The sequence below is a fragment of the Mustela nigripes genome, chromosome 4 (assembly GCF_022355385.1).
Source record: "Mustela nigripes isolate SB6536 chromosome 4, MUSNIG.SB6536, whole genome shotgun sequence".
In the NCBI taxonomy this organism is placed as follows: Eukaryota; Metazoa; Chordata; class Mammalia; order Carnivora; family Mustelidae; genus Mustela; species Mustela nigripes.
In genome coordinates, this window is record NC_081560.1 from 42,292,336 (window position 1) to 42,318,028 (window position 25,693).

The 25,693-nt window shown below is 43.9% G+C and overlaps 1 protein-coding gene across 2 annotated transcripts in view; it reads right to left on the reverse strand.

Annotated features, from left to right (window-relative positions):
• Nucleotides 1-2,681: 2,681 nt before the first annotated feature.
• The window catches only part of NPSR1 (neuropeptide S receptor 1), a 149,680-nt gene continuing 126,668 nt past the window's right edge, over nucleotides 2,682-25,693 (reverse strand). For both annotated transcript variants that reach the window (XM_059395661.1, XM_059395660.1), the window contains 4 exons: nucleotides 22,660-22,736; nucleotides 8,600-8,686; nucleotides 3,895-4,075; nucleotides 2,682-3,031 (listed from right to left, as the gene is read on the reverse strand). In XM_059395661.1, coding sequence (XP_059251644.1) covers nucleotides 2,941-3,031; nucleotides 3,895-4,075; nucleotides 8,600-8,686; nucleotides 22,660-22,736 — 436 coding nt within the window. In that variant the 3' untranslated portion in view covers nucleotides 2,682-2,940. The remainder of the gene's footprint in view (nucleotides 3,032-3,894; nucleotides 4,076-8,599; nucleotides 8,687-22,659; nucleotides 22,737-25,693) is intronic.

The following is a 25,693-nucleotide window of genomic DNA, read 5'->3' on the forward strand; positions in this document are numbered from 1 at the left end:
ACTTCCTGCTGTAAGTGTTTTTGTATTTCTGTTTCCTTAGCAGACCCAAGCTTGTGGTCCCTTTGCACTTGGAGCATGCAGAAGGAAAAAGCAAAGTCATTTCTGTGTATGTGTGTACAAAGTTGTCCCAAAAAAGGGAGGGAAGAAGGTTTAAGCTGCATGTTTGTTTGCTTTAAGAAGGGAGACAAACCTTGTTAAGACTCTTGACTCTAGGAAACAAACAGTGGGTTCCAGAAAGGGAGCCGGGGGTGGGGATGGGCTAACTGGGTGATGGGCATTAAGGAGGGCACGTGATGGGATGAACACAGGGAGTTACACGCAATGAATCATTGAACATTATGTCGAAAACTAAAGATGTACTCCATGTTGGTTAATTGTATTTAAATTTAAAAAAATAAAATAAAATGGACACTTTTTTCTCTTCTGATTGATTTAAAATTAAAGCCATTAAAAAGGTGTTGCTATGTTCCAGAAAAAGAAAAAATGGTGGGACACGTTGCTTGGTGAAATTAAACTTCAATGAAATTATGCTTCACACAAGCCCTGAAAACAGAAAAGTTTTTACCATTTGTGTTTAATTTAGTTCAGTGAAGTGGACACACCTATTTCCATAGCACGGCTAAATATCTTAAGCACACCTACTCTTGTTATCCTAAATTTTCACCTGTGCCCGATGTACCCACAGACCTCTGTGATGCCTCAGTGTAGGAAGTAAGCATCTTTATTTTGCACAGCGCCTTGTTGACTGCTCTGACCCTACTTGGGGGTCCACGGCTATCCACAGTGACATCACAACACTAAGCTTCTCATTTTCTCCAGGACCACAAACTGTATTTCTCGATTGGGAAACGTGTCTCTGACTTTGTACTGATAGATGGGGAAGTTACACCTTCTAAAGGACAAATGACTCGGTGTTGAGTCACCAAGTCATTGGTCCCCTGGGGAAAGAATTTCAGAAGGTCAGGCTCTCTGGGTGTCATATAAACCATTTTGGTCTCAGAATTCTATCTATAAAGAACCCACAAGATCATCTGCTCCAACCTTACTCTTTTCTCATCTTACAGACAAGACAGTGGGCGCCCAAAGACATTAAATGATTTCTCCCAAGGTCAGAAGACTAGTAATTACCGGTGTTCTCATAATGTCTAAATCATATTTCCCCAAGCTTAGCAGATACAGGGGAGATGAGGATTCCAGAATGCACACCTCTATCGAGCGAGTTTCATTTCAGCGGCAGCTTCTCTTGCAGCAATGTGAGCCATGATCTTCCTGATGTCCAGTCTTCCCGGGGAAGGAGAGGCACAGCATTAGAGCAACTACAAAATTGCATTCCATTTCAGAAGAGCACGAAGATCCTCGCTCCTCTCTCTCCTTTGCTGTCGGACTCTACTGATAGATGAGGTGGGCATTAATGGCTCTCGCAGACCAGAACTTGACAGAGATTGAAAGCATCTGTCAGGAGAACCCAGGCCTCCTGTTCTGCCATCCAGGCCACCTGCCAGGTTCTGCTCTGTTAATTGGCTTCCGTGCAAGCAGCTATTTTAACAACGATTCTGTGTGGGTCTTCTGCGGCACATCTTGATTTAAAGTGAGATGTTCAAAAGTACTTCTCGACCACTCAACACGTCCGGGGTTGCTCATATTTAGCGGATCGGACAGAAAGGGAGGCATCCTTCAAAACTATTGTGTCGACATAAAGCTAGATTATTCAGTCTCCTCAATTCAGAGAATAATTCTCAGAGAGATGGTGACTGAGGAGTCTGATTTCTGCCTAAAGAGATACCTTCCCTAAGGACAGACAGAATTGATAAGAGAGTTTGTAGAAAAAATGCCACTGTGACCTTAAACATGCAGTTTCTGGGTTGACACCATAATGAGGAATGGAGTGCTATTAAAATATACTGCACATTTTAATGACTCCTCTAGCGGTAGGCCAAAAAAAAAAAAAAAAAAAAAAAGACTTAAGCTCAGAATAATTTTGGGAAGGAGGATTTTGCCAAGGAGATTTTAATGTCAAGAATGTATGTGAGGCTAAAAATAAGGAGCTCACGCACATTCCAGAGCCGTGGGTGGGGATGTATATATAATCAAATTAAATTATGCCATTTCCACTTATGAAAAAATCTGATGGCAAAAATTGACTAGAAAACATTTAGTCATATTTCACTTGGATTAGGCTTATAAATACCAAACTCCAGACTTGTCAAAATAAACCCTACCAGCACTTTCTGGCCGAGGTGTTAGATAGACAATGGCTGCAATGTGCAAAACGGATAGAGAGCTTGCAGGAACATCGTGCCTGGAAAAGCCTCAGGGGTTCAGTTCCCAACTAAAGAGAGGGTTCAGAGAAGTCAGAGGGGGAAGAGGGGACCCTGCACGGTGGGGACTGGAGCCCAGAGTCGCCCAAATGTGGAATGCCAAGGGAGGGGCTGTCCGGGAGCCTCAAAGATCTGTGAAACCCAGGTCCCAACTCTCAGAGATGGGAAATCTGGGGGCCATGACGTTTTAGTATTATTATTATTTCCCATCAGAGAAAGTAACCCTCCGTTTTAACCTTCCTCTAGAGGGCAAGCACTGAGTTCTTTTGACAAATCATAAACCATACTTTAGCCTCCTCCGCTTACTCGAGAATGGACCTTGGGCCAGAGATGTCTCTGTCCATTGGGTTCTGGTGCTGACCAGTGGGAAGGAGGGCCAAGAGTCACAGAGAAGGAGGAAGCATCTTTCCTGGCTGGCATGAATAGTTGGTGACCTCACATTGGCCAGTGCTTGCTGATGGAGAAGACACACACTCCTAGGCTGCTTGCCTCCTGCATCTCCCAAGTGATGGAAGGAGCAGGATGGAGAAGTCCGCTCAGGCTCCCTCCACACGCCCAAGGTGGTGACAGGGACCCAGAATTGCTGATGGGGCTCAGCCTCACAATCCTACTGCCTCAGAGTCTAGATAAATTCTGGCTTGGGTAGAATTTGCATCTCGTGCCTCTGAGTTCTCTCCCGGAACGTCATTCTGGAATCCCTTGATGTTCGCTCCCTAGTGAAAGAATAAATCAGGGAGGGAAAATAATTTGACCTGATGGAAAGGGAAACAAGGATGTTAAAGGATAATAGTTATGGAGGAGGTACTGAGGACCAAACACTGTTGTAAGCAGTTTGCATGTGTTATCTGGCCCCCTCCCCAGCCCCCACACACTCCTTCCTTGCCCACACTTCACAGCACTCCTTCCCACGGGTCAGCACCAGAGTCTGGGTAGGAACTGCTACTAGCCCTGTTTTAAAGGCAAGGACACTGAGTTTTAGGGAAGTTAAATATCTCACTCAAGGTAAACACATAGCTATGAATCAGCAGCGGCCAGATTTGAACCTCAGCCATGGGCATCAAACCCAAACCTTAAACCATTTTGTTATTCTGTCTCCTACATATCTCTCTACTACTCCCTGCAGCTTCTGCAGTAAAACAGTTGCAAAACAGCAAAATGACTGAGTAGTTTCGGGAGGGACCTAATTTCAGTGTTGGTCCTTATTTTTCATAGAAAGTCAGTAATGCCACTCACCTTCATGAGCCTTCCTTTGTTAATCTATAACATGGTAATAATGCTTTGGGTCCTGCTATTCTCACAGCATCCTATTGTACTGAGGAAATTCATGCTGAGAAGCTCCAAACAAAAAGTTCTATGTATGACCTGAGTGAGACAGTTGCTACCGCAGGTGAGGTGGTAGAGAAGAAATAACAAGGACCATGACCTGGACCTGGATTTGAATTTGTACATAAACAGGACTTTTCTGACCCTCAAGCATCTCATCTACAAGCTGCCAGGGAGCACTGAGAGAAAAGACACATGTCAGAATCCAAGTACAGTGGCTCTTTGCACTGACCCAAGCAGGAGGACCTTTTACCTGCAGGGACAGCAGATAGAGCTGCTGAAGACACAGTAGATGAGTGGGTTGATGGCACTGTTCAAGGCTGGGAGGTTCTGAATGATCACAGAGGCGTAGAAGCGTTCCTCGGTGTCTGGAAGAAGACTAAAATTGTCCAGTATGTTGAAGAAGAAGTATGGACTCCAACAGCAGATGAAGGCTGGGGAAAAGAGAGCCATGAGCACCGTAGCTGACCACAGCTGGGGGGTAGCTTTCAGTGGTAGACCCAAGTGGAGCTCCAAACAGGTTCCTTAGCATCTGCGATCTCTCAGAAATACTCAGAACTGTTGTGTGTCAACATCCATGTCATGTTTACTCACACGCAAGCACACATACACATAGATGTGTACACGTCCCACAGATAATGTTGCTAGAGTTGAGTGAATTTGTAAACGGAGGGTTTGATTTGACCCCTGTTGTGAGTCTTTGTGGAAAGGTCGGGAACTGCTGAGGCATGGCCTCAGCTTCTCATCCCACATAGTGTGGAAGGAAAACCAGCAAAACTCTTTGGAGATTCTATGAGAAAAAACCCCAGAAGAACAGGAAGCATTCTGACCAGTAGTGACTCCTAGTCTTGGTGTATGGCAGGGGGAAAGGTGGTGCCTAATATTTTCAAAGCACAATCTGGATTCATCCCCATGTTCTTAATTTTCTTTTCCATTTGTTAGTCTGCCACTCCAGAAAAGAGCTGCTCTCTACCCCTCTCCAAGTCAATCAGTGTGTGTGAGTTCCTGATTCTATTAGTCTCCAAATCCTCAGAGGAAATGGGTGGTATACGGGGAGATCCAGAGTCTGACAGTGAATTTTATGGGTCACCTTGACTGGGTCAGGGGGTGCCTCGGTATTTGGTGAAACATGATTTCTGGGTGTTTCTGGATGAGACGAACATTTGAATCGGTAGACTAAGAAAAGCAGACCACTCTCTTCGATGTGGGTGGGCCCCCTTCAATCCCCAGAAGCCTTGAATAGAACAAAAAGCTGAGGGAGAGGGGATTCATGCTGTCTGCTGGACTACCTTCTAGCTGGGACACTGTTCTTCTCCTGCCATCCTTCACACTCGGACTGAACTACACTATTGGCTCTCCGGGGTCTGCAGACCCTGGGATTTCTCAGCTTTGTGATCATGTGAGCCAATTCCTTATAATAATTATCTTTACATATATGTCCATCTTTGGAGAACTGGACTATTACCCACATGCACCAATGTGAACGGTCTTGGGGCTGACTAGACAGGGATGTGCCCTCTTCCACTTTCTTGCTACATCCTCTCCAGCCTCCCTCTCCTTTCTCACCCATAGGACTTCTCCTCAGAGAAGTTAGGCTTCCTTTGCCATCTCCTCGCAGGGGCCAACTTTCCTCTGTAACTGACTGGTGCGTCTTTATTCCCTAGGCCTTGGCAATGGATTAAAGAGGAGCAATTGAAACACAAAGACCACGGAGCATTCTTGGCACCAGTTGGTAAGCCTAGTGTTGGCTTAGAATAGTGGTTCTGGGGTATGAAGGAGCAAAATTGCCTTTGGGGGGCATTTTGAAAAACAATGTGTGTGTTTATGTATGTATGTGTGTGGGGTTGGTGGAGATCTGGTTTGCCCAGGGATACGGGTCCTCCTGTGTGGGGCAGTCCCATACATCCTTTGAAGGCCCAAGTGGACATTTATGTAGCTGGGAGCTCTGCTTATAATTACCCCGGTCTGGAAACCTATTCTATAGCCCCGGTCTGGAAACCTAACTCTCTTCTATATATGAACACAACTGTCTTTTTAAAAATAATGAATTTTCCAGAAATGTAATTCCTTTGCAGAGGGAGGAAAGATTACTTTCTTTAATTTGGAACTTCAACAGGATTTATTTACCTGTTCAGAAAATCAAGTCCCTGACAGCAATGCTGCTTTATTTTCACATCTTCATGAAAACACACCTGTACTGATTCTCCTTTGTACCTGTTACTACATCTAGCTGCCTACTTCATTCTTCTTCTAGGACAGCCGTGGCCAAGTATTTGCATATTGAAATCTACTGTTCTTTTATACGTTATTTTCTCTCTAGTCCTCCTTTGTGTTATTACATATTGATCTTGGAAGACATCTTAGGTAGATAGTGTTAATTATGCATTTCATCGCACGATGGTAAAGGAGCATCACAGAATATCTGTTATAGGAAAAAGGCTGGTTTGGTCTGTCCGGGCTGTTAACACTGGCTGGCCATCTGGGGGCCTCTCTGTTCTCCGAAGAAAGGACCCCCAGGGCCTAGCAGATGGTTCCTGATTACAAATAATTACGTTGGCTCCGGAACACATGTCTAACATTTATCTCCGGACTCAACATCCAGGGGATGAGTATTTTCTTTTCTGTCTCAGAAGGCAAGAGAATCTTGGTGCTACTTGGCTGGCTGCTGGGGAAGGACTGACTATGAACCCCAGTGCTTGTATGTGCTCTGGCCCCAGCTCTGCCCGCACTGCTGTTCTGGGCCTCTATTCTACTGGCTGAGTCCCACTGCGCCTGCTCTGTTTGGTATTTTGCAACAGCGTCTTGGAAAGGTGAAATTGCCTGTTTTGGTGATCTGACATGCAGCTAACACGAGAAGTGTGAGGCTTTCTCAGGGCTCCCAGGAGCTGCAAGTGGGGTACGGAGGGGAAGGGGAAGACTGGAGCCACATAAAAAGAAAATCACACAAATCACTTTCCTTCTTGCATATCCTAATTCATTTGTTTCCCTCAGATATTAATGAAGCCCCTAGTGTATGTGGGATTCCATTTCAGGTTTTGGTGACAACAGTACAAGCAGCGCAAAGGCAAAAGTCATTGGTCTCATGGAATTCAACCAGTAGGGGGAACAGACAATAAGCAGATCAATAGATATAATATTCAGAAAGAAGTGGGAATAGGAAGAAAAATACAGCGGGACAAAGACTAGAGAAGGACTATTTCAGATTTGTGAAGGAGGCTTGGCTGAGGAGGGAGCACTGTTGGGAAACCAAATGATGTGAGGAGGGAGCCAGGCCATCCGGTGACAGAGTATTTTAGGTGTTGGAAACAGCACGTGGTCTCCCCAGGTGCAAACAAGTGGACATTTTAAAGAAATAGCAAGAAGACCAATGCAACCAGGATAGAATGAGCATGGAGGAGAGCACTGGGAGGAGAGGCTGGAGGTCTGGCTGAGGGATAGATTACACGTGGTAGAACTGTAGGGTTTTCTTCCAAAGTAATGGGAAGCCAGAGGTGGGTTTGCAGGATAGTGATGTTACCTGATTTATAGTCATGAAAGATCACATTGGCTGTTTTGCAGAAAAGGAATAAAGAGACGAATAGGTATAATGTTCTAAGCAGAAAGTGGTGGAAACTTAGACTAAGACAGGAGTTGTACAGATAGTGAAGACTGGTTGGGTTTGGAAGCTATTTTGCAGGTAGAACCTTCAGGCCTTGCTACTGTATGAGTTATGTGGGATGTCAAAGGAATAGAATAAGGACAGATAGATGACCCTTAAGTTTTTGGCATAGACATTGGGTGAAAGATGGTGTCATTTACTGAAACAGGGACAACGGAGGGAGGAGTAACTTCATGCGGGGGAGGAGAACAGGCCGACACTTTGGGTTTAACATGTTGACTATGACAAGCTTACTAGAAACACAAATCAAGATCTCAAGTAAAAATCTTAAATAGGATTTCTAAGCAAAGGAAGTGTTCTAAGAAAGAGAAATTGATTACTTGTTGCTTACAAGTCAAGATGAAGATTGGGAATCAACACTGGCCTTTTTAGAGGTCGTGATGACATTGATGAAGGTGGTTTCAGGAGTGACTGGAGAGAAAGCAGATAGAAAATGAGAGGTCGAGCATGGAGGAGTTGTGCTAGAAGAGAGACTGATGAAGGGGTCTGTTTTGAGGAGTTCACTGAGGGCCCTCTTGCACTGTTAAGGGGAGCTCCAGCAATCACTCTGGGCTTAGAAAGAAGCAGTGCCAGTTTATTCATACAAACTGGAGAAAAGACCGAGCACACTGTAGAAAGGCAGATAGGTCGATGAATGTGAAGGTGGGAGCATGAGGGAGTTCTCTTCTAATAGGACGTTTTCTTAGTGAAATATGATGCGAGGTCATTAGCTCAGGGAGCGTAAGGGGGAGGAAGCTTTGAAGGGTTGAGAAGAGCAAATTCTATCTACGCCAATCTGACACATATCATGTGCTCTAAAAATACCTTATTTTCCTAAGATAAAGTGATGTTATGGGTCTTCAGAGTAGAGAGAACGGGGAGAGAGTAATGAGGCCATGAGGGAGGGATTTGTAGTGACCCTGTAATTAAATATCCAGAAGAAACGGAATGCCATGTCTGCTTTCTCTGCTCCTAAGCTTCAGCCTTAGGGGAGAATATGTCTCAGAGAAGGCAGTTGGGTCACCTGGGTGAATGTTGGGCATCATTCAGCCCGTTATGAATTCATCAACTTTCTCCCAATTATCTACCCTATGGTCTTGGTGGACAACTCTATTCATAAAGGGAAGGATCCGGGAACCTCTGTCTGCCCTTGAAGGAGACACGGATGGACTGCTAAATTCCACACATTCTTCTCCACTCAGACAAAGGTAGAGTGCCTTCAGGCACATTCCTTTCTTGTTGGATGCACCCCCCCCCCCCCCCAGCTCCTGGGACAAGCTTGCTTTTGGAATGTTCACACACAAGGAGGGACTTTGCTTACCCAGAATGATGACAATGCTATACTTGATGGCTTTGATTTTTGCCTTTGAGAGGAGCCCTTGGTGGTAACTGGTGCACAGCTTTCCATCTGGAGATACAGAAGGGGGAATGGTGAAACGGGGTAGTGTTTGTGCCAATAGAAACATCACAGGTTAGATCCACAGCTCCACAGCTGTCATGGGGCCACTTAGATCCTGTTCACCCCTGCCCGGGAGGACACCCTTGGATATTTTCAGAGTCAAGATGGCTTTGGGCTGGATGCTGGTAACAGCTCAGGTTGCAGCTTAATATAAAATGTAAATGCACTGGGACATCTAGACTCTCTCCAGAGTCTTGGCTGAATGCCCTGAGTCAGCTAAAGCTGGAATTAGCCTTGTGACCTGGAATTAGCCAGGGAGTGATGCTAAGCTACCCATCTGGTCACTTCCGCAACTTAGGGTGAAGCCATTTTCTTAGAATGGTTACCCCAGACTAACTCGTTCATCTAACTCAGAAAATCCACTCTCAACAAAACCTCAAACCAGGGATACGAGAAACAAAGCAAAACAAAACAAAACAAAAAACCTGTCTCAAGTAGGATCCTGGATATGTAATTTAATTCTATGTGGGCTGTTGTTTGATGGTAAACACATGAAGGATAAATATAAGAATCTATTAGTATCCAAGCTTGATGGAGGCAGGGACTATGTTTTCTTCATTGCTGAATCCTCTAAACTTCGTGAGTGATTAATAAATATTTGTTGAATCAATGAATACAAACCTCTCTCTAGTTAAGAAGCAGTGGTAAAATAAAAGTTGATTAGGGTGTACAGAATTTAGAGGGATAGCTCTCAGTAAAGAAGTAAATTGGTATGAAGTAAATTGGTGTGAAGATGGTACATTTGGGAATGGAGATGGGCGCAGGGTCCCTACCCCTGCAGAAGTGTTTTTACTGTCAGAGCTTCCATCAGGCAGTATGGGGCCTTTGTGAAAATTGGGAAAAGATGCCCTTCCTGTGGATGCCCTCAACCTTGCCCCAGCACACACTCAGTGAGGGAAGCATGAATGGGATGCTAATCCCATGCACTGCTAGCCAGATGCTGCTGACTGGAGCTCAATGAGCAGGACCCTAGTAGTGGTCCATGTCAAAGGCCTACCGGGGCACCTGTTGAATGGAGTTGTACACTAGAGGCCAGGTGCTGTGCTAGGTTGTCCTCACTACAGTGTTCCGATTCCACGTTTGAGATTTATTTTAATCCTATGGAAACTGATCTGAAAGTTACCTTAGCACTATTATTCTAGACCCTCTCCAGTCTAATCCAGCCCAATCCAACCAACATGGCATGTCTGCCAAGAGACAAGACTGAACAGAAGAGGCCGAGATAGAGTTCCTGTTCTCTAGGAGGTTCCAGTCCGGCAGGAAAGGTTGCACACTGTGCTGGGTGAGAAGAGAGAGAGGAAAACCAGCTGTGAGGGAGAGAGCCATCCCCCACTGCCCTGCAAGGGAGGCTGCAGGGCAGATGGAGAGAATCCAGAGGTGGAGCTCTGTGGGGCTGTGTGGGAGTGAGATTGGGAGAGACTTGCAAAGCAGATGGAGCATCCTCAGCCAGGACGTGGAAACCAGAAAATGTCAGATGTATCTGGACCATGGGGGAGTCACTCACTTGACTGGAGCCTAAAAAAGGACGTTGGTTTTCAGGGTGGGGAGGAGAACTGAGGCAGAAGTGGAAAGACCTAGAATGTCCTCCCAGGGAGTCTGGGCTGAATTTCGGAGGCAGCCGCCAACCGCTGAAGCTTCTGAGTCTTTTCCCAGTGTGAACATGTACTCGCTGGAGAGGACAAACGGTAATCAGGAAGAATAGGAAGAAACGTTTATGTGCAATAAGCTGAAATGCTAATTAGAACTGGTTTTTTATTTCTTAATGTATACGTTATAAGGCCACTCTTAGGTACTACTAGGGTTTCAAATTATTCTGTGCAATTCACAGAACCATGAGACTTCAGTAGCATAAGGAAGCAAAAACCCTTCAGAAGCATTTATAGCTGCAGTTCTAAGCTGTGGGTGATATTGCCCCGGAGGGCTACATTTGCCAATGTCTGGACACATTTTGGGTTGTCTCAGTGTGCTGGGGGGTTGCTATTGGCATCTAGTGTGGAGAGGCCAGGAATGCTGCTAAACATCCTTAGAGGCACAGGACAGTGAAACAGAATTACCTAGTCCCAAACACCAATAGTGCCAAGGTGAAAAAACCCTGATTTCCACGGTGGTCTCCTGGGAAGGATATGGGCTCCAAGGTCAGACCTGAATATACCCTCCAGCTCTACCAAACTCCACCTGTGTGACCTTAGGCAGCTACGAACTGTTTCCAGCCTCAGTCTCCCAATTTAAAAAATGAGGCATAAAACACCAAACTCAAGAGGCTCTTTGAAAGGGGCAGAGGGAGGGAATCTTTCAAGCAGACTCTCTGCTGGGCATAGAGCCCCATGCAGGGCTGGATCCCGCGATCTATCCCACAGCCCTGAGATCATAGCCAAGAGTTGGATGCTTAGCCGACTGAGCCACCCAGACACCCTGCACCAAACTCAGAGTTTTGAAGATTTAAAAAAAAAAAAAAGTATTTAAGATGCCAAGCCCCATACTGAGAATGTCAATTCCCTTATTAATTGGAATGAATAAAGTTTTAATAGTATTTCAGGATGAACATGAACTCCCTTTAATAGTATTTCAGGATGAACAGACAGTATTACTACATTTAGAGAGTCTATTATACACTGTTGTTATCTGGATATAGGAATTATATACATCCAAAAGTTCTCCCAGAAGGATTTTACCCATGGGAGGCAAGTCCGAAATACAGCCGACCAAATTATATCCATTCAAAATATCCCCATTGGCTGGCCTAACAGCTGGCTCCGAAACAATACAGTTCTGAAAACTTGGTTGGTTTTTCAGAAAAGTTCTTGAGAATGACATTTGTGCTCTGAAATCTTTTTAAAATGGAACCTCACGGTACTTTCCGCAGGGCAACTGGGTGACAATATAATCAACTCCCTGCCCTTCGATCTCCCAATGAGATCAGTGAAAGCCTTCTTTAATCTGACCACTCGAGGAAATGCAAAGCCTCCAGCTTCTAAAGATGGCTCTTCAAAGAGAACTGAGCTCCCAAATGCCAATAATTCTCCTTTATTGGAAGATAAAAGGATTATTTCCACCCAGGCCTTGGCACTGAGCTAGAGCAAAAAACGGTGAAATCCAACTATCTCTGCGCATTGATAGCTGGGGCCGCCTTGAGGCAGCTGGTCCATGAGATTCGGGACTGGAAGCTGCATCCTGCCCCAGGCAGTCTCAGTTCCTGGATGCATCCTTGGGGGGCCCCCCCACACTGTCCATCTAGTCTCCAAGGGACCACTTCCTGCTCCTTACCCCCCGCCCCTTCCCCACCCTTGCAGAGCCACTAGGGAATCCACTGTTGCCTGAACCACCTGAAGGGGGAGCAATTGGTATCTTGGGATTTTTAAACGAGACAGAATTTATTCCTGGCGGGAGGGATTGTTCCATCTCTGGGCTTATAATGAGGGCAGGAGATTGGTTTGTAACAAGGAAATCTACCTGGGGATGTTTTAAAACAAATGCTTTTTTTTTCACACGTTGGGAAGTCTATGTATTTCCGATTGGCTTTAACAATGTAAATGTTTTTAACAGTCATGCCCAAATTGTAAAATTCTTAAAATTTGAAATTTTTTATTTCCAATCATTGATGGCCTGTTTATTTATAAATATAGCCTCAGGATTAAATATTTCTAGTGCATTTTTACACTAAATTTTGACCACTACTTTCCCTTGTTTTTGTTTTTGTTTTTTTTAGACCAGAGGTCATAGCTAGATATGAGGAGGTATGACCTAACTTAGCTACCTCACAGCCTTTTCTGTTCCTCAGCTCCTCAGTTTAGGGGGAACCAGGAAGCCTGGGAATATGGGAAGAATCTATGGACACTATTCTCAGGCCTGGCTCAGACAAACCACCGAGTAATCCTCCTCTCTCTTGTGTCCTTACCCCTGACGGTAGGATGTCAATGCTGAGAGAGACACCTTATAGCCATCTGTTCAGTGAGGCAGCATCTTCATCTGCTTGAGTTCCTGAATGACTATGTGGAGCCTTGGACTTTGACTGTTGATTGGACTTTAATTAAACAAGAAACAAAGTTCTCCTTTGTTAAGCTACTGTCTTCGGGGGTTTCTTTGCTAGGGCACCTAGTGTTTCCTTAACACTAAGCAGAACACTAAGCAGAAAGTGGTATCTCATATGCAATGCTATTATAACAAAAATCTAAAACATGCATTGGCCTGTGGGCTGGCAGCAGGTGACAAGAAAACTGACATTGGAAGCTGGGACACTAGAGATCTATTTCATAGAACCATCACATACGATGCCTGGGAAGTCAAATTGTATATCTACTGAGCCTGGAGCCCATAGAACAGGCCTGGCTCAGCAGTCAGGGCTCTCCAGAAAATGGAACTAACAGGAAATACGTAGAAATATACATAAAAGGAAATGTATTATAGGAATTAACTCACAAAATTATGGAGGCTGGGAAGTCCCACAGTTTGCTGTTTATAAGCTGGAGAACCAAGAAAGCTGGTGGCATAATTAAGTCTAAGTACAAATCATGAGAACCAAGGAAGATGTTTGTGTAAGTCTGAACACAATGGCTGGAGACTCAGGCAGTCAATGGTGTAAATCCTGGTCCTAGCCTGAGGCCCAAGGAACAGGAGAGCTGATGTCCAAGGGCAAGAGAAAATTGATGTCCCAGCTCAAGCAAATTTACCCTTCCTTTGTCTTTTTGTTCTATTCAGCCTTCAGCAGATTGGATGATGCCTACCACATTGGTGAGAACACCTTTATTTAGTCTACGGATTCAAATGCTTCTAGAAATGTCTTCCAGACACACCCAGAAATAGTGTTTTGCCAGCTATCTTGGCATCCCTTAGCCCATTCAAGTTGACACATAAAATTAACAATCACAGTTGGTAAGTGGAATGTTAATAGTGTGTGTTGATTGCTACCACTATGATTAGCAAGGTATTAGAAAAAAGAGATGAGCTCAGACAAGAGATGGTTGGTTTATGAACAAAAATGACAGGAACATGGGGCGCCTGGGTGGCTCAGTGGGTTAAGCCTCTGCCTTCGGCTCAGGTTATGATCTCAGGGTCCTGGGATCAAGTCCCGCATTGGGCTCTCTGCTTAGCAGGGAGTCTGCTTCCTCCTCTCTCTGTCTCTCTGCTTGCCTCTCTGCCTACTTGTGATTTCTGTCTGTCAAATAAATAAATTAAAAAATTGACAGGAACTTAAAGTCTTAAAATATGGGATCTCATGGAACCGCAAGTGTGCATTGCTTCTGGCCCTTGATATTAACAGATACATCTTTTGCATGACCTGGTGCAAATTGAAAATGTGAGTGGAGCATTATAGTAAATGTGTACACCTTCTAAGTGTACAAGTCTTATACCAGTGGAGCTGACCTTGGTCCCCAAATTAAGTTTGAGAGGTTTTAACCAACAAAGACCCATTCAGAATCATTCTTGAGGCAAAGATGACACTAAGGATGTGGCCTCCCTACTAGTGTTTTAGATGGCTTCAACCTAGCCTCCATTAAGTTAAAGACAGGGATGGTACATGGAAGCAAAGACACAAGTCGGATTTTTGGACATGGTCACTGGCACATGAAACTGAAAGCAAATGGATCAGAAGCCTTCTACGTATTTGAGGAATGATATTACCAAATAAGCCGTGAGCTCTATATCTTTTTCAACACTTTGAGAGATCAGATGTTAACATTTTTACTAATCCTGTGGGTAGAAAATTGCATCTGAGGTTTAAATGTGCAATTTCTTGATCATCAATGAGGTTGAGAATCTTAGTTTTGGCCATTCCTTTTGTCCCTTCTGTGAAACGTCTGTTTGTGTATTGCTCATTTTTTTCTTTTTATCTCTTGTTGTTGTTGTATATGTTTTTTAAAATTGAAGCATAATCAGCATACAATTTTATAGTAGCTTCAGGTGAATAACATATTTATTCAACAATTCTATCCATTACTTAGTGCTCACCATGCTAAGTATGGTCACTGTCTGTCACCATACAATGTTATCACAATATCATTATTATTATTATTTTTAAGTTTTATTTTATTTTTTTTCAGTGTTCTAAAATTCATTGTTTATGCATCACACTCAGTGCTCCATGCAATACGGAATGTTAATTCCATAATACCCACCACCAGGCTCACCCAACCCCCCAAACTGCTCCCCTCCAAAACCCTCAGTTTGTTTCTCAGAGTCCACAGTCTCTCATCGTTTGCCTCCACCTCTGATTTCCCCCAACTCACTTCTCCTCTCAATCTCCCAATGTCCTCTGTGTTATTCCTTATGCTCCACAAGTAAGTGAAACCATATGATAATTGACTTTCTCTACTTGACTTATTTCGTGCAGCATAATCTCCTCCAGTCCCGTCCATGTTGATACAAAAATTGGGTATTCATCCTTTCTGTTGGAGGCATAATACTCCATAGTATATATGGACCATATCTTTTTTATCCATTCGTCTGTGGAAGGGAATCTTGGCTCTTTCCACTGTTTGGTGACTATGGCTATTGCTGCTATGAGCTCTGGAGTACAGATGACCCTTCTTTTCACTACATCTCTATCTTTGGGGTAAATACCCAGTAGTGCAATTGCAAGGTCATAAGGTAGCTTTATTTTTAATTTTTTTTTAAAGATTTTATTTATTTATCAGACAGACAGGGATCACAAGTAGGCAGAGAAGCAGGCAGAGAGAAGGAGGAAGCAGGCTCCCTGCTGAGCAGAGAGCCCGATGCAGGGCTGGATCCCAGGACCCTAGGATCATGACCTGAGGCAGAGGCTTTAACCCACTGAGCCACCCAGGCGCTCTTATTTTTAATTTCTTAAGGAATCTCCACACTCTTTTCCAAAGAGGCTATCACAATATTACTAATGACATTCCCTATGCTGTACTTTTCATCTCCATGACTTACTTATTCTATTCAACTTTTTAAAAAATTCTTTTTTAAATTGATTTTTAGGAGTTCTTCCTATATTCTGAATACTAATCTTTCCCCAGGTCTCTGTGTTGCAAATACCTTCTCCCACTTTATACTTGACTTTTTAGATATTAACAGAACCAAATTTATCTATCATTTCTGAGTTAACATAAATGATGTAGGATCTTGTTTATGTTGGATCTTGTTGATCTATGTTTAACTTAAGATCCAACATAATTTATGCTAACTGGGATATGACATGTATAACATAATTTATGTTAACTGGGATATGACGTTGGGATATCTTATCCCAATGTCATAAAGGTATCACCATACATTTTCTTTTAAAAGTTTTCTATGGGGGCGCCTGAAAGGCTCAGTCACGTGGCTCCTTTGGGCGTCAGCCTTGGCTCTTGTGCTCTAAGCGTCCTGGGATTGACCCCTGCTCGGCGGGAGGCCTGCTTTCCCTCTCCTAGTCTCCCTGCTTGTGTTCCCTCTCTCGCTGTGTCTCTCTGTCAAATAAATAAATAAATAAATAAACAAACAAACAAATAAAATCTTCAAAAAAAAATATAGAAGGTTTATATGTTGTGAACATAAGGAAACGGAGTCAGCAAGGCCTGAAGGGGGCGCTCACACGCATGTACCACTCCCGGCAGCCTGCCTAACCAACAGAAAAACCACTTGGAGAAGGGAGGGCGCTTTTTACAGGAGAATTTGTCTCTTGCCTTTAAGAAAAAGTAAGGAAGATCCCGCCTTCCTCAGCACCAAAGCACCAACCACACCACCTGCTGCCAATAAGAAACCGCCGCCACCTGGAACTCTTCGTTCTCCAGTGACCTTTTGTTCGGAACAGCCTACCCCAGTTCCTCCTAAAACCTAATAAAGCTCACCTTCCCTTAGTCTCTTTGGACTTGCCTAAAGTTCGCCCCAGCTTGCTTGTCCCGAATTGCAATTTCTCGGCTGTTCATGAATAAATTCATTTTTTACATAAATAAAATTGCTCTTTGCTCTGCTTGCAGTTAACAAAATTTCAGTCTCCAAGTCTCCTGAAATTTGTTTTTGCTTATAAATTGAGGTAAAGAACCAGTTTTATTTCTTTCTCTATGGTCTTCTGACATATATCAAGTTTTTGTATATATGTAGGTTCTGTTTTGAGGTTGTTTCATTTTCTATTTGTGTATTGTATTGTCTCAATACCATACTCTATTAATCACTCTGACTTTATGATAGATTTTAATATTGAATAGAGCTAACCTCCCCTACTTTTGTTCTAGTTCTCTAGGAGTGTCTTCTTGGCTATTCTTGGCTCTTGAAATTTCCGCATATATTTTAAATTGGTTTGTCAAGCTCAATAAAATGTCCCATTTTAATTTTGACAGGAACTGCATTAATCTGTAGATTGTTTGGGAGAATTGACATCTTCAAGCTATTGAATCTTACTATCCATGAACTTGTTATAAGCTTCATTTATTTATATCTATTTCTTTTATGAAGTTCTTTGTCTTTTACTAAATGTCATTCTATGTAGAGAAGCCATTTTGCCTGTGTTTACTGATGAAGAAACGTGCTGAGAGCAGCTAATGGACTTATCTTAAATCATTTAGCTAGAAAAATAGGACTCTAACCCAGTTCCCAATCCAAAGCTTTCTTCCCCACCTCATTCTGTCTCATTTGATTTGAAACATGCAATTTGGATGTGGCATGGATCTTGTCCCGTCTCCTAAACCACAATGGCCAGACACAGTCATACACAGATAGGTTTGCAAACCCTATGGCCGCACTTCCTGCATCTCCTGTCCCTATGCAGTTAACTGCTCTATTTTACAGAATTAGATTCCCCTGGGCATCAAAAACACGCCTGTTTAGGAAAGATAACTTACAAGATTGAAAAATCTCATCCCCGGTACCTCTTGCCTTCCACACTTGTTTGTGGGAAAGTATTTAGATCATTCGTTAAATAGTTCTTTTTCTTTTCTTCCTGTCCACCTTTGAGGGAGAGAAAATAGACTTCTTTGCTGGTAAGAAGAGTGGTTCATAAAAGAATGAGAGCTTGAATGTTGCAGCCTGTATTTACACCGCATGCTTCTGTTCACACTAATCATTGCCAATGTCCCCTCGTTGATGAGCAATAATCCTGGCATGCTAGCACCACTGGAGATCTATTTACCAGGCAACACGATAAGCTGCCTAGCTGTAATAACAAATAGAAAATCAGGTGAGTTCCGTTTATGAATCAGATACAGAGAGTATATGGGCTTTTGACACTACTATCTGCCCCTCATTCCAGAAGAGGCTCACTGGTGTTAATATGGACAACTGAAAAAAAAAATAGGGGTAATAGACTTTGACTTGTATTAAAGAATAAAAATTGACTGCAGCCATTTCCACTTTGGGGAGGATAATGGCATATTGTATACCAGTGGGAAAACTGCACTCTATGTGGCTTTGAACTATTTCAGAGACTGGAGGACAGGGCTAAGCCAGTAGTTTAGGGACTAGGAAATCTAGTAGCAGGGAGATATGCGGGGCTCTGGAAACAGACAGAGCCCAACCACAGTGGTGAAAGGCCTGCTAGAAAAGGGGGGGGGCAGCTGATAGGAAGTGGAAAACTTTCATCCCCTCAGACCTACAGCAACATTTGCTGTAGGGAGTGGGGTGGAAGAGAAGCCACGCCAAAGAGCCAGGGTTTGGGTTTTTAATTTTTATTTATTTTTATTTTTTTTTTTCAAGATTTTATTTATTTATCAGAGAGAGAGAGAGGGAGAGAACAAGCACAGGCAGACAGAATGGCAGGCAGAGGCAGAGGGAGAAGCAGGCTCCCCGCTGAGCAAGGAGCCCGATGTGGGACTCGATCCCAGGACGCTGGGATCATGACCTGAGCCGAAGGCAGCTGCTTAACCAACTGAGCCACCCAGGTGTCCCGGGTTTGGGTTTTTTAACTAAAAAAAATTTTTTTTCACTTTGAACTTTTTTTTTTTTTTTCCCCAGCCATGTACCACCTCCCCTTCTGCAGTGGCCTTCCTTCTGAGAGGCAGCCTGATACTGGGGAGAAAACATAGGCTTTCTGGTCAATTGTATGGGCTGTCCTTCATTTGTAAGAGAGAGATTAATAATGCGCCTTGCAGCGTCATGCACAGATTCAAGAAGATGTAGTATGGAAAGAACTTAGTGAAGTGGCTGACAGGAGCTGCTCTGTCTGTTCCTCTGTCTTGTCAGCTTGTGTTGATAGACCATGTAAACAAATGCTTCATGGCCAGACCATATATAGAAGCAGAACCCCTGACCCACACTCTGCAGCCACCAGGCCAGGGAACCAACCCATTACCTAAAGTGACCAGACCAGAAGGCCAAGCTACCATGTGTAGGTCAAACGTGTAGCCAGTCTGACCTGTATCTCTCTCCCCCTGTCCTGTAAGACCCATAACAATCTACCCCAAATGGTCAACACTCAATTAATGACTGACAGCTTCTTTAGTTTTTGTCTCCACTTTCAACTTAAACCCAACCAGAGCTAGCCAAGTATATACCCTTCACCAACCACGTGGGATTCCATGCTTTTACCTGGCCTGCCTGCAGCTTCCCAGGCAAACAGCCACCAGCCACCAGCCAGGGCACATCTGAATTCTTCCCTTTTTCCACTATAAAGCCTTCCCACTCCTCTGCTTGCTTTTGAGTCTCTGCCAAAACAGAAGGCATGGTGCCTGACTCCCTTGCAATGCCTCTTTTGTGAGCTCTGGATAAACAACGTTTGTCTATTTCTCATTTGGTTGGACTTCAATTATTTCTTCAGGGTCTTTTTTTTTTTTTCCCCTGATTCTGCCTCTGTATGGACTATGGGTTTGTGTTCTCCCCTAATGCATATGTTGAAGTCCTAATCCCCAATGTGATGGTTTTTAGAGATGGGAACTGTGGGAGGTGACCAGAGTTAGGTGAGGTCATGGGCATGGAGCCCTCATGATGGAATTAGTGCCCTTATAAGAATAGACACCAAAGCCTGTGCTCTTTCTCTCTCAATCTCCCCTCACCCCCATATGAGGACACAACAAGAGGGAAGGGGAAGCCATCTACAAGCCAAGAACAGCACTTTCACCAGGAATAGAATCAACCAGCACCTTGATGTTGGACTTCCCAGCCTCTAGAACTGTGATAAAATAAATTTCTGTTGTTGAAGCCACTCAGTCTATGGCACTTTGTTATGTCAGCCTGAACAGATGCAGACGCCCCCTTTTTACTTTTTTCCCCTTCACACCCATTGCTCTGGACCTTCCCAAACCCGCTGGTCCCACCACACTTGATCTGTCCACCATCAAATCAGGGGTCGTGTAGTCTAAGTGACAGTTTCATCAGTATATGCTTGTATAGTGCACATTACTCAATCCAGGTTACAAATGCACTGCTCCTAGGCTCTCCTAGAGACAGTATCTTGGTGAAAAAGGACTGATTCCATTGGTTTGAATTTCAGGCATCACAGAAAGCTCAGCAGGGAGACATCTGTGGGCAGGAAGAGGCATGTTTTCTTATCTGTTATATCAACCTCTGGGAACTTCCTTATGCCTTGTAGCTTCTAGATCCTACCTATGTATCAGAACACATCTTATCTTGGTCATTACCCATTCCCTGAAAATATAAGTTTTGAATGTTTAGGGATGTATCAGTTTAAGATATATCTCTATATCTATCTATCTATCTATCTATCTGTCCAGCGTGCTATCATCTGTATATGCACATGCATATTCTAATACTTATTATGTATTCGTATATTTATAAAAGTGATATCATTTAACTTTTTCCTTATTAGTTTAATACATAATAAACATCTTTTTATTGCAATGAGTATACTACATAATACTTTTTACAGCTGTCACATTTCCTTGTCTATATAATTATACTCGATCCCTCATTACAGGTATGCAGAACTTTTCCCATTTTTTCCTGATTATAAACAATGATTCTTATGTTTTCTTTCCTTTCCCTCTCTTTCACTTAAATCACTAAAAAAAGTTTATTTCCTTGTGGCAATGAGGTAGGACTATAGCTCTATTTATTTCTAAATAAACTTTCTCAACAACACTAATTACTGAATGATCTCTACTACGCTATCAATTCGAAACACTTTATCCTCCCCTAAATTCCCAAGGTTTCCTTTAGAGTTTCTGTTCTATTCTCTTCTTCTTGTAATTCTTTGATAGAGATACCCTATTTCAACAATTTTAGTATTTAATGTATCTATTTCATGCCTGATAGAGGAAGGATGTCTTCCTCCATTTTTTTTTTCAGACAAATATGCTGACATTTAGCCAGAGCCCCTGATGATGAATAAAATGAATGCATTTGTGTTCATTCTTTCTGCTTGCTCTTGTTCTTCTAGAAAAACCAGGGTGCAGAGACTAGACTGGAGGGAGGGAGTCTGTGTGGAGGACCTGCACGGAGCCCAGAAGGGGTCACAAGTTGAATGATAGGTGTTTCACGGGTGGCACATTTCCAAGCAGCCTGCACACACCTCGGGATTGCTCTTGTCAATCACGGTGGGAGTCAGCAGCCTCTAACTGTGCCTCCCGCTGGACGAGAGGTTGCCAAACCTGGGTGCACATTAAAATCATCCAAAGAGCTTTTCCAAAGTAACGATGCCAGACCTCACTCCAAGCGGAGTGAATCAGAACCTCTCAGGCAGCGGTCTCCTGGTATTTGGTGCATTTGAGAATCTCCCCAGGCAGTACTCTTGGGCAGCCAGAGCTGAGACCCCACGTGGGGGCCTAGAGGCTTCCTCTAGTCTGAAACTATGCTATGGATTCATTTGGCATCCCCAGGCCTTGGTACTGCTGCTGACCTGTGGCGGACACAGCAGAACTGAACTGAATTCAGATAAGAACACCCAGCCTTATACGTCTCTCCCGATTTACCTAGAGAAGGGACACAGATGATTAGTGCCCGCTTGGGAATCCTTAAGACCTTCCCTCCATCACATGGGAGAAGTAGCTTCAAGAGGGAGGAAAATGAGCAAGGTCTTGGTCTGGTAAAGGTGTTCGTTCACAGTTTGAAAAGAGGAGGGTGTCGAGACCATTTAGGCTGTCTCCTTATTTTAACCTGGTGAAGGCCAGAGAGGTTAAATGACTTTGCAAGGTGGCCCAGCTCTCAGTGGCACACCCGGAACAGAAACCAGCCCTTTTGTTTTCTGGGCATCCGCATTATAGCCTGCTGTCCTCGTGTGAGGGCGTGCGGGTGTGTGTGTATGTGTATAGGTGTGTGTGTAAGTGTGCATGTGAGAGACTGTGAAAGAGTGCATGTGTGCATGTGGATACCAGGAACGGGAGGAGGTAGGGAGTCCGAGCAGAGAACTAGTGGCATTATAATAAATAGAAAGCCAGGAGCCCTCTGCCCTCTCTTTCTGGCATGTGGGTCACTGTGTTCTCTCCGGGTTGGTCTCCGGCAGGTGTGGCAGCATTGGACTGGGTGGCAGGGTAGGCCTCCAGGTCCCAGTGCCCTCAGTGTGGGAGGGGCTCTGCACTAAGGTTTACTGATGCAGAATTTGGGGAAGGGCTATAGTGGGTGCTTTCGGGCTCATTCTGGGGTGAGATGGTGTGTTGGGAAAGCACTGACCATGCGTCGCCTGGCTTAGGGTCCAGGACTGTTCTGTGGATGGACAGCCATTTTCTCCATCTGTAAATTCAAGTCAAATAGAAATGTCTATGCCCATGCATCACTGAATGTGTGCTCCTTGGACAGACCTCTGTATACCCCAGTGTCCTCCATGGTGTTCTCTTTGCCAGGCCCAAGTAACCAGGGTGACCTTTGGATCCTGGCACCCAAAGTCTCCTCTTCCTTCTTGAGTCTTCAGGGAGGCCACATGGAGGGGACAGCACCTACCAGGAGAGGCTTTGTTGGGTCTGACCAGCTGGCTGGGTCCTGATGGAAGAGTGCAGGCTGGTTGAATTCAGGCAAAGCCTGAGCTCTTATTTGCTAGACAAAAACCACTGAAGAAGGAAAATTATTTAAGAGCCAGGTAATGCCAGTTAGACACTTACCTGAGCAGTTGGAGATCACTGTCTCATGGGCTTTGCTTTTCATCCAAATGGTTCGGATCACAATGGCATAGATGACACTGTGGAAAGGACCAGAGGTAATATTAACATGGCTGGTGGGTTCCTACTGTCAGGACACAGAAAGACCACTCCAGTTCTCTGAGTGTGAGGTAAGGAGGGAGGGTGCTCTAAACCACGCCTGGTCCCTATCCTGGCTGATTATAGAATCCCTGCATGTCACAGCTACCACTTTTTTTTTTTTTACCTGAAGAGGATAGAACATGGTGAAGTAAAATGGTTCCTCCAAGATAACTCAGATGGTTAGAGGTAGAGCTGAGATTAGAATCCAGACTCAGGTTTTGGGATCAGAAAGATTTGTATTTGTATCTAGCTCTACTACTTGCTGCTTGTATAACCTTGACCTTAGACACTCTTTAATGTGGCCCCATGACTCCTGCCTCTGGTATGCATGCCTTTGTGAGATCCCCTTCCCTTAACTGGGGGAACTGTGACTTGCTTCTAATCCAAGCATTGGGCTGAAGGTGATAAATGTCTGGGATCGTGTAAGATTTATGCTTGTCTTGTTAGCGCCTCCCTCTGTTGCTGCCATGAGTCCTACAGCCCCAGAAAATTAATTCTGCCAAGAACCCACAGGAGCCTGAAAGAAGACCCTTCCCCATTGAGCCTCTGGTGATAGCCCAGCCCTGGCAGACACCTTGATGGTTGCCTTGCTTCCGCGGAGGTGAGCCATGCCCCATTAAGCCATGTCTGACTCCGGACACACAACACTGGAGATAATAAACATATGTTGTTTTAAGTCATGGCTTCAGGATAATTTGTTACCCAGCAATAGATAAGCAATCTACTGGCTGACACAGGTTGAATGTTTGCTGCGTCTCCACCCCTAAGTTTACATGTTGAAATGTTAATGACCGTGGTGATAGTAGTAGGAGGTGGAACCTATTGGTGATTAGGTTGTGATACAGCCCTGATGAATGGAGTTAGTGCTCTTTTAGACACCCCACAGAGCTCCCTAGCCTCCTCTACCATGTGAGGACCCAGGAGAAGTCTGCTGCTCAGAAGAGAGCTGTCACCACACTCTGACCATGCAGGCGCCCTGTTCTTGGACTTCCAGCCTCTAGCACTGCAAGAACTGAAGTTCTGTTGTTTACAAACCACCCAATCTGTAATATTTTGTTACAGAAGCCTGAACAGACTAAGGCACTGGGCCTCTGTTGACACTAAAATGGAATTAATAACACAAACACTTTTTTGGGGATGGATCGAATGTGACAACATTGAAAATGCCAAGCACAGCACTTGGAAATTAGCAGAGACTCAATAAATGTCATTTTCATTCCCCTTTTTCTTCCCCATTTTTCACATACTATCACACCTACTGTAGCATGAAATAATTTATGCCTAACAGGAAAACAAAATATTAATGACTCAAAAGCATCAGGAAATTTTGAATCTTTTGTTCCCTTTGATCAGTTGTTTGATGCTTCCAATATGTTAAGAACTTGAACTAAAAACTCTGGGACAAAGCATTGCTTTACTTTAGAATGCCACACATTTCTCTCCTGAGATTTACTGGTTAAAATAAAATCAGAACTCTGGTCTGCAGTGGCTGACAAAGCGCTATTGTTTTTTAATGATCTTTAGAATATAACTTAATTAATGACCGTGTTAAAAACCTTCTGCTCCTTTTTGTTTTTCCCATTCTTGCTAAGTGAACTCCTCTGAGTGCTCCAGGTGTGCTTGGAGCCCTTTTGGAACATCCCCAGTCCTTCTCATATACCTGCCCAGGGATTTTTCTGGAACTTGTGTGTCTACATTATAGAAGAAATGAGGAAAAACTACTTGTGAGTCTATTCTTTACCTTAAGTTGGACATTTGTTATAGCAGAGAAACTTTTTCCCCACATAAATGAGATACAAGGAAAGGTAAAAACCACCACGGAACATTAATTATGTATTACAGTTGCAACCCCAGAGCTAAATCAATCAACAATTCAAATATTTATTGGCCACGAGCCATATACATAATGGAGAATTGAGGAAGGTCTTATGTGTTAGGGGTTTGGGCCTAAGTCATCTCTGCCTCATCTCCTAAGGACCCTTCAGGCAAGTGGAAAGCAACTCCTAATTAGTAGGGTGCCCCTTTATGACAGATCAGGCCATTGCTCAAAGCGGAGCAGTTATGTATCAGAGAAATCTCTGAATTATGTTTGTCTCCTTCTTCTTCGTTGTTCCTTTCATCAGCAAGTTCTGTGGTCTGTCCCTTCAAAACGTCCCCATGCCTCCATGATTTGTTCCTTCTTCTCCATTCGTGCTCCTCAGCATCAGTCTAGATCCTTACAATCTCTTTTTTTCCTCCAAATATTTTTACGTTTTATTTTTATTGTGTTAAATAAACATAAAAAAATTTACCATTTTAACCAATTTTAACTGCATGGTTTGGCAGCATGAAGTACATTCACACTGTTGTATAACAGTCCCCACTATCCATCTCCAGAATTTTTCATCTTCCCCAACTGAAGCTCTGTACCCATTAAAAGGAAGGCTTCATGAACGTTCATGGCATCTTCATATGGGGACAGACTAATTTCTGTATGGTTCCAATTTCAGTCTGTGCGCTCCTGAAACAAGCACCCCTTATGACCTCTTGCCTGATTATTGTGATCTTCTAACATCTCTGCTCAGCTACCATCTTGAATGCCCGCGCGTCCCTCAAGGTGGCGCTCTAGGACCCAGAGTCATCTCTGGCTTAAAACTGCCCCAATGTCTCCACTTACCTACAAGATGACATCCAGGCTCTTACATAGGGCATCCAAAGCCTCCCACAATCTCCCTCTGTCTTCCTCACCTTTACCATCATCATCCTTCTTCCCTCCACCCCACTGTCTCTCGATGACCTTTCTCCAAATCAGCAACAGGAGTGCCCAACAGGAGCAAGCTGACAAAACTGACCCCAACCCCATGCTTCATATGCAGCTGACTTTGGGTAAATTCCAGTGCCTTCTATCTCTCTGTGC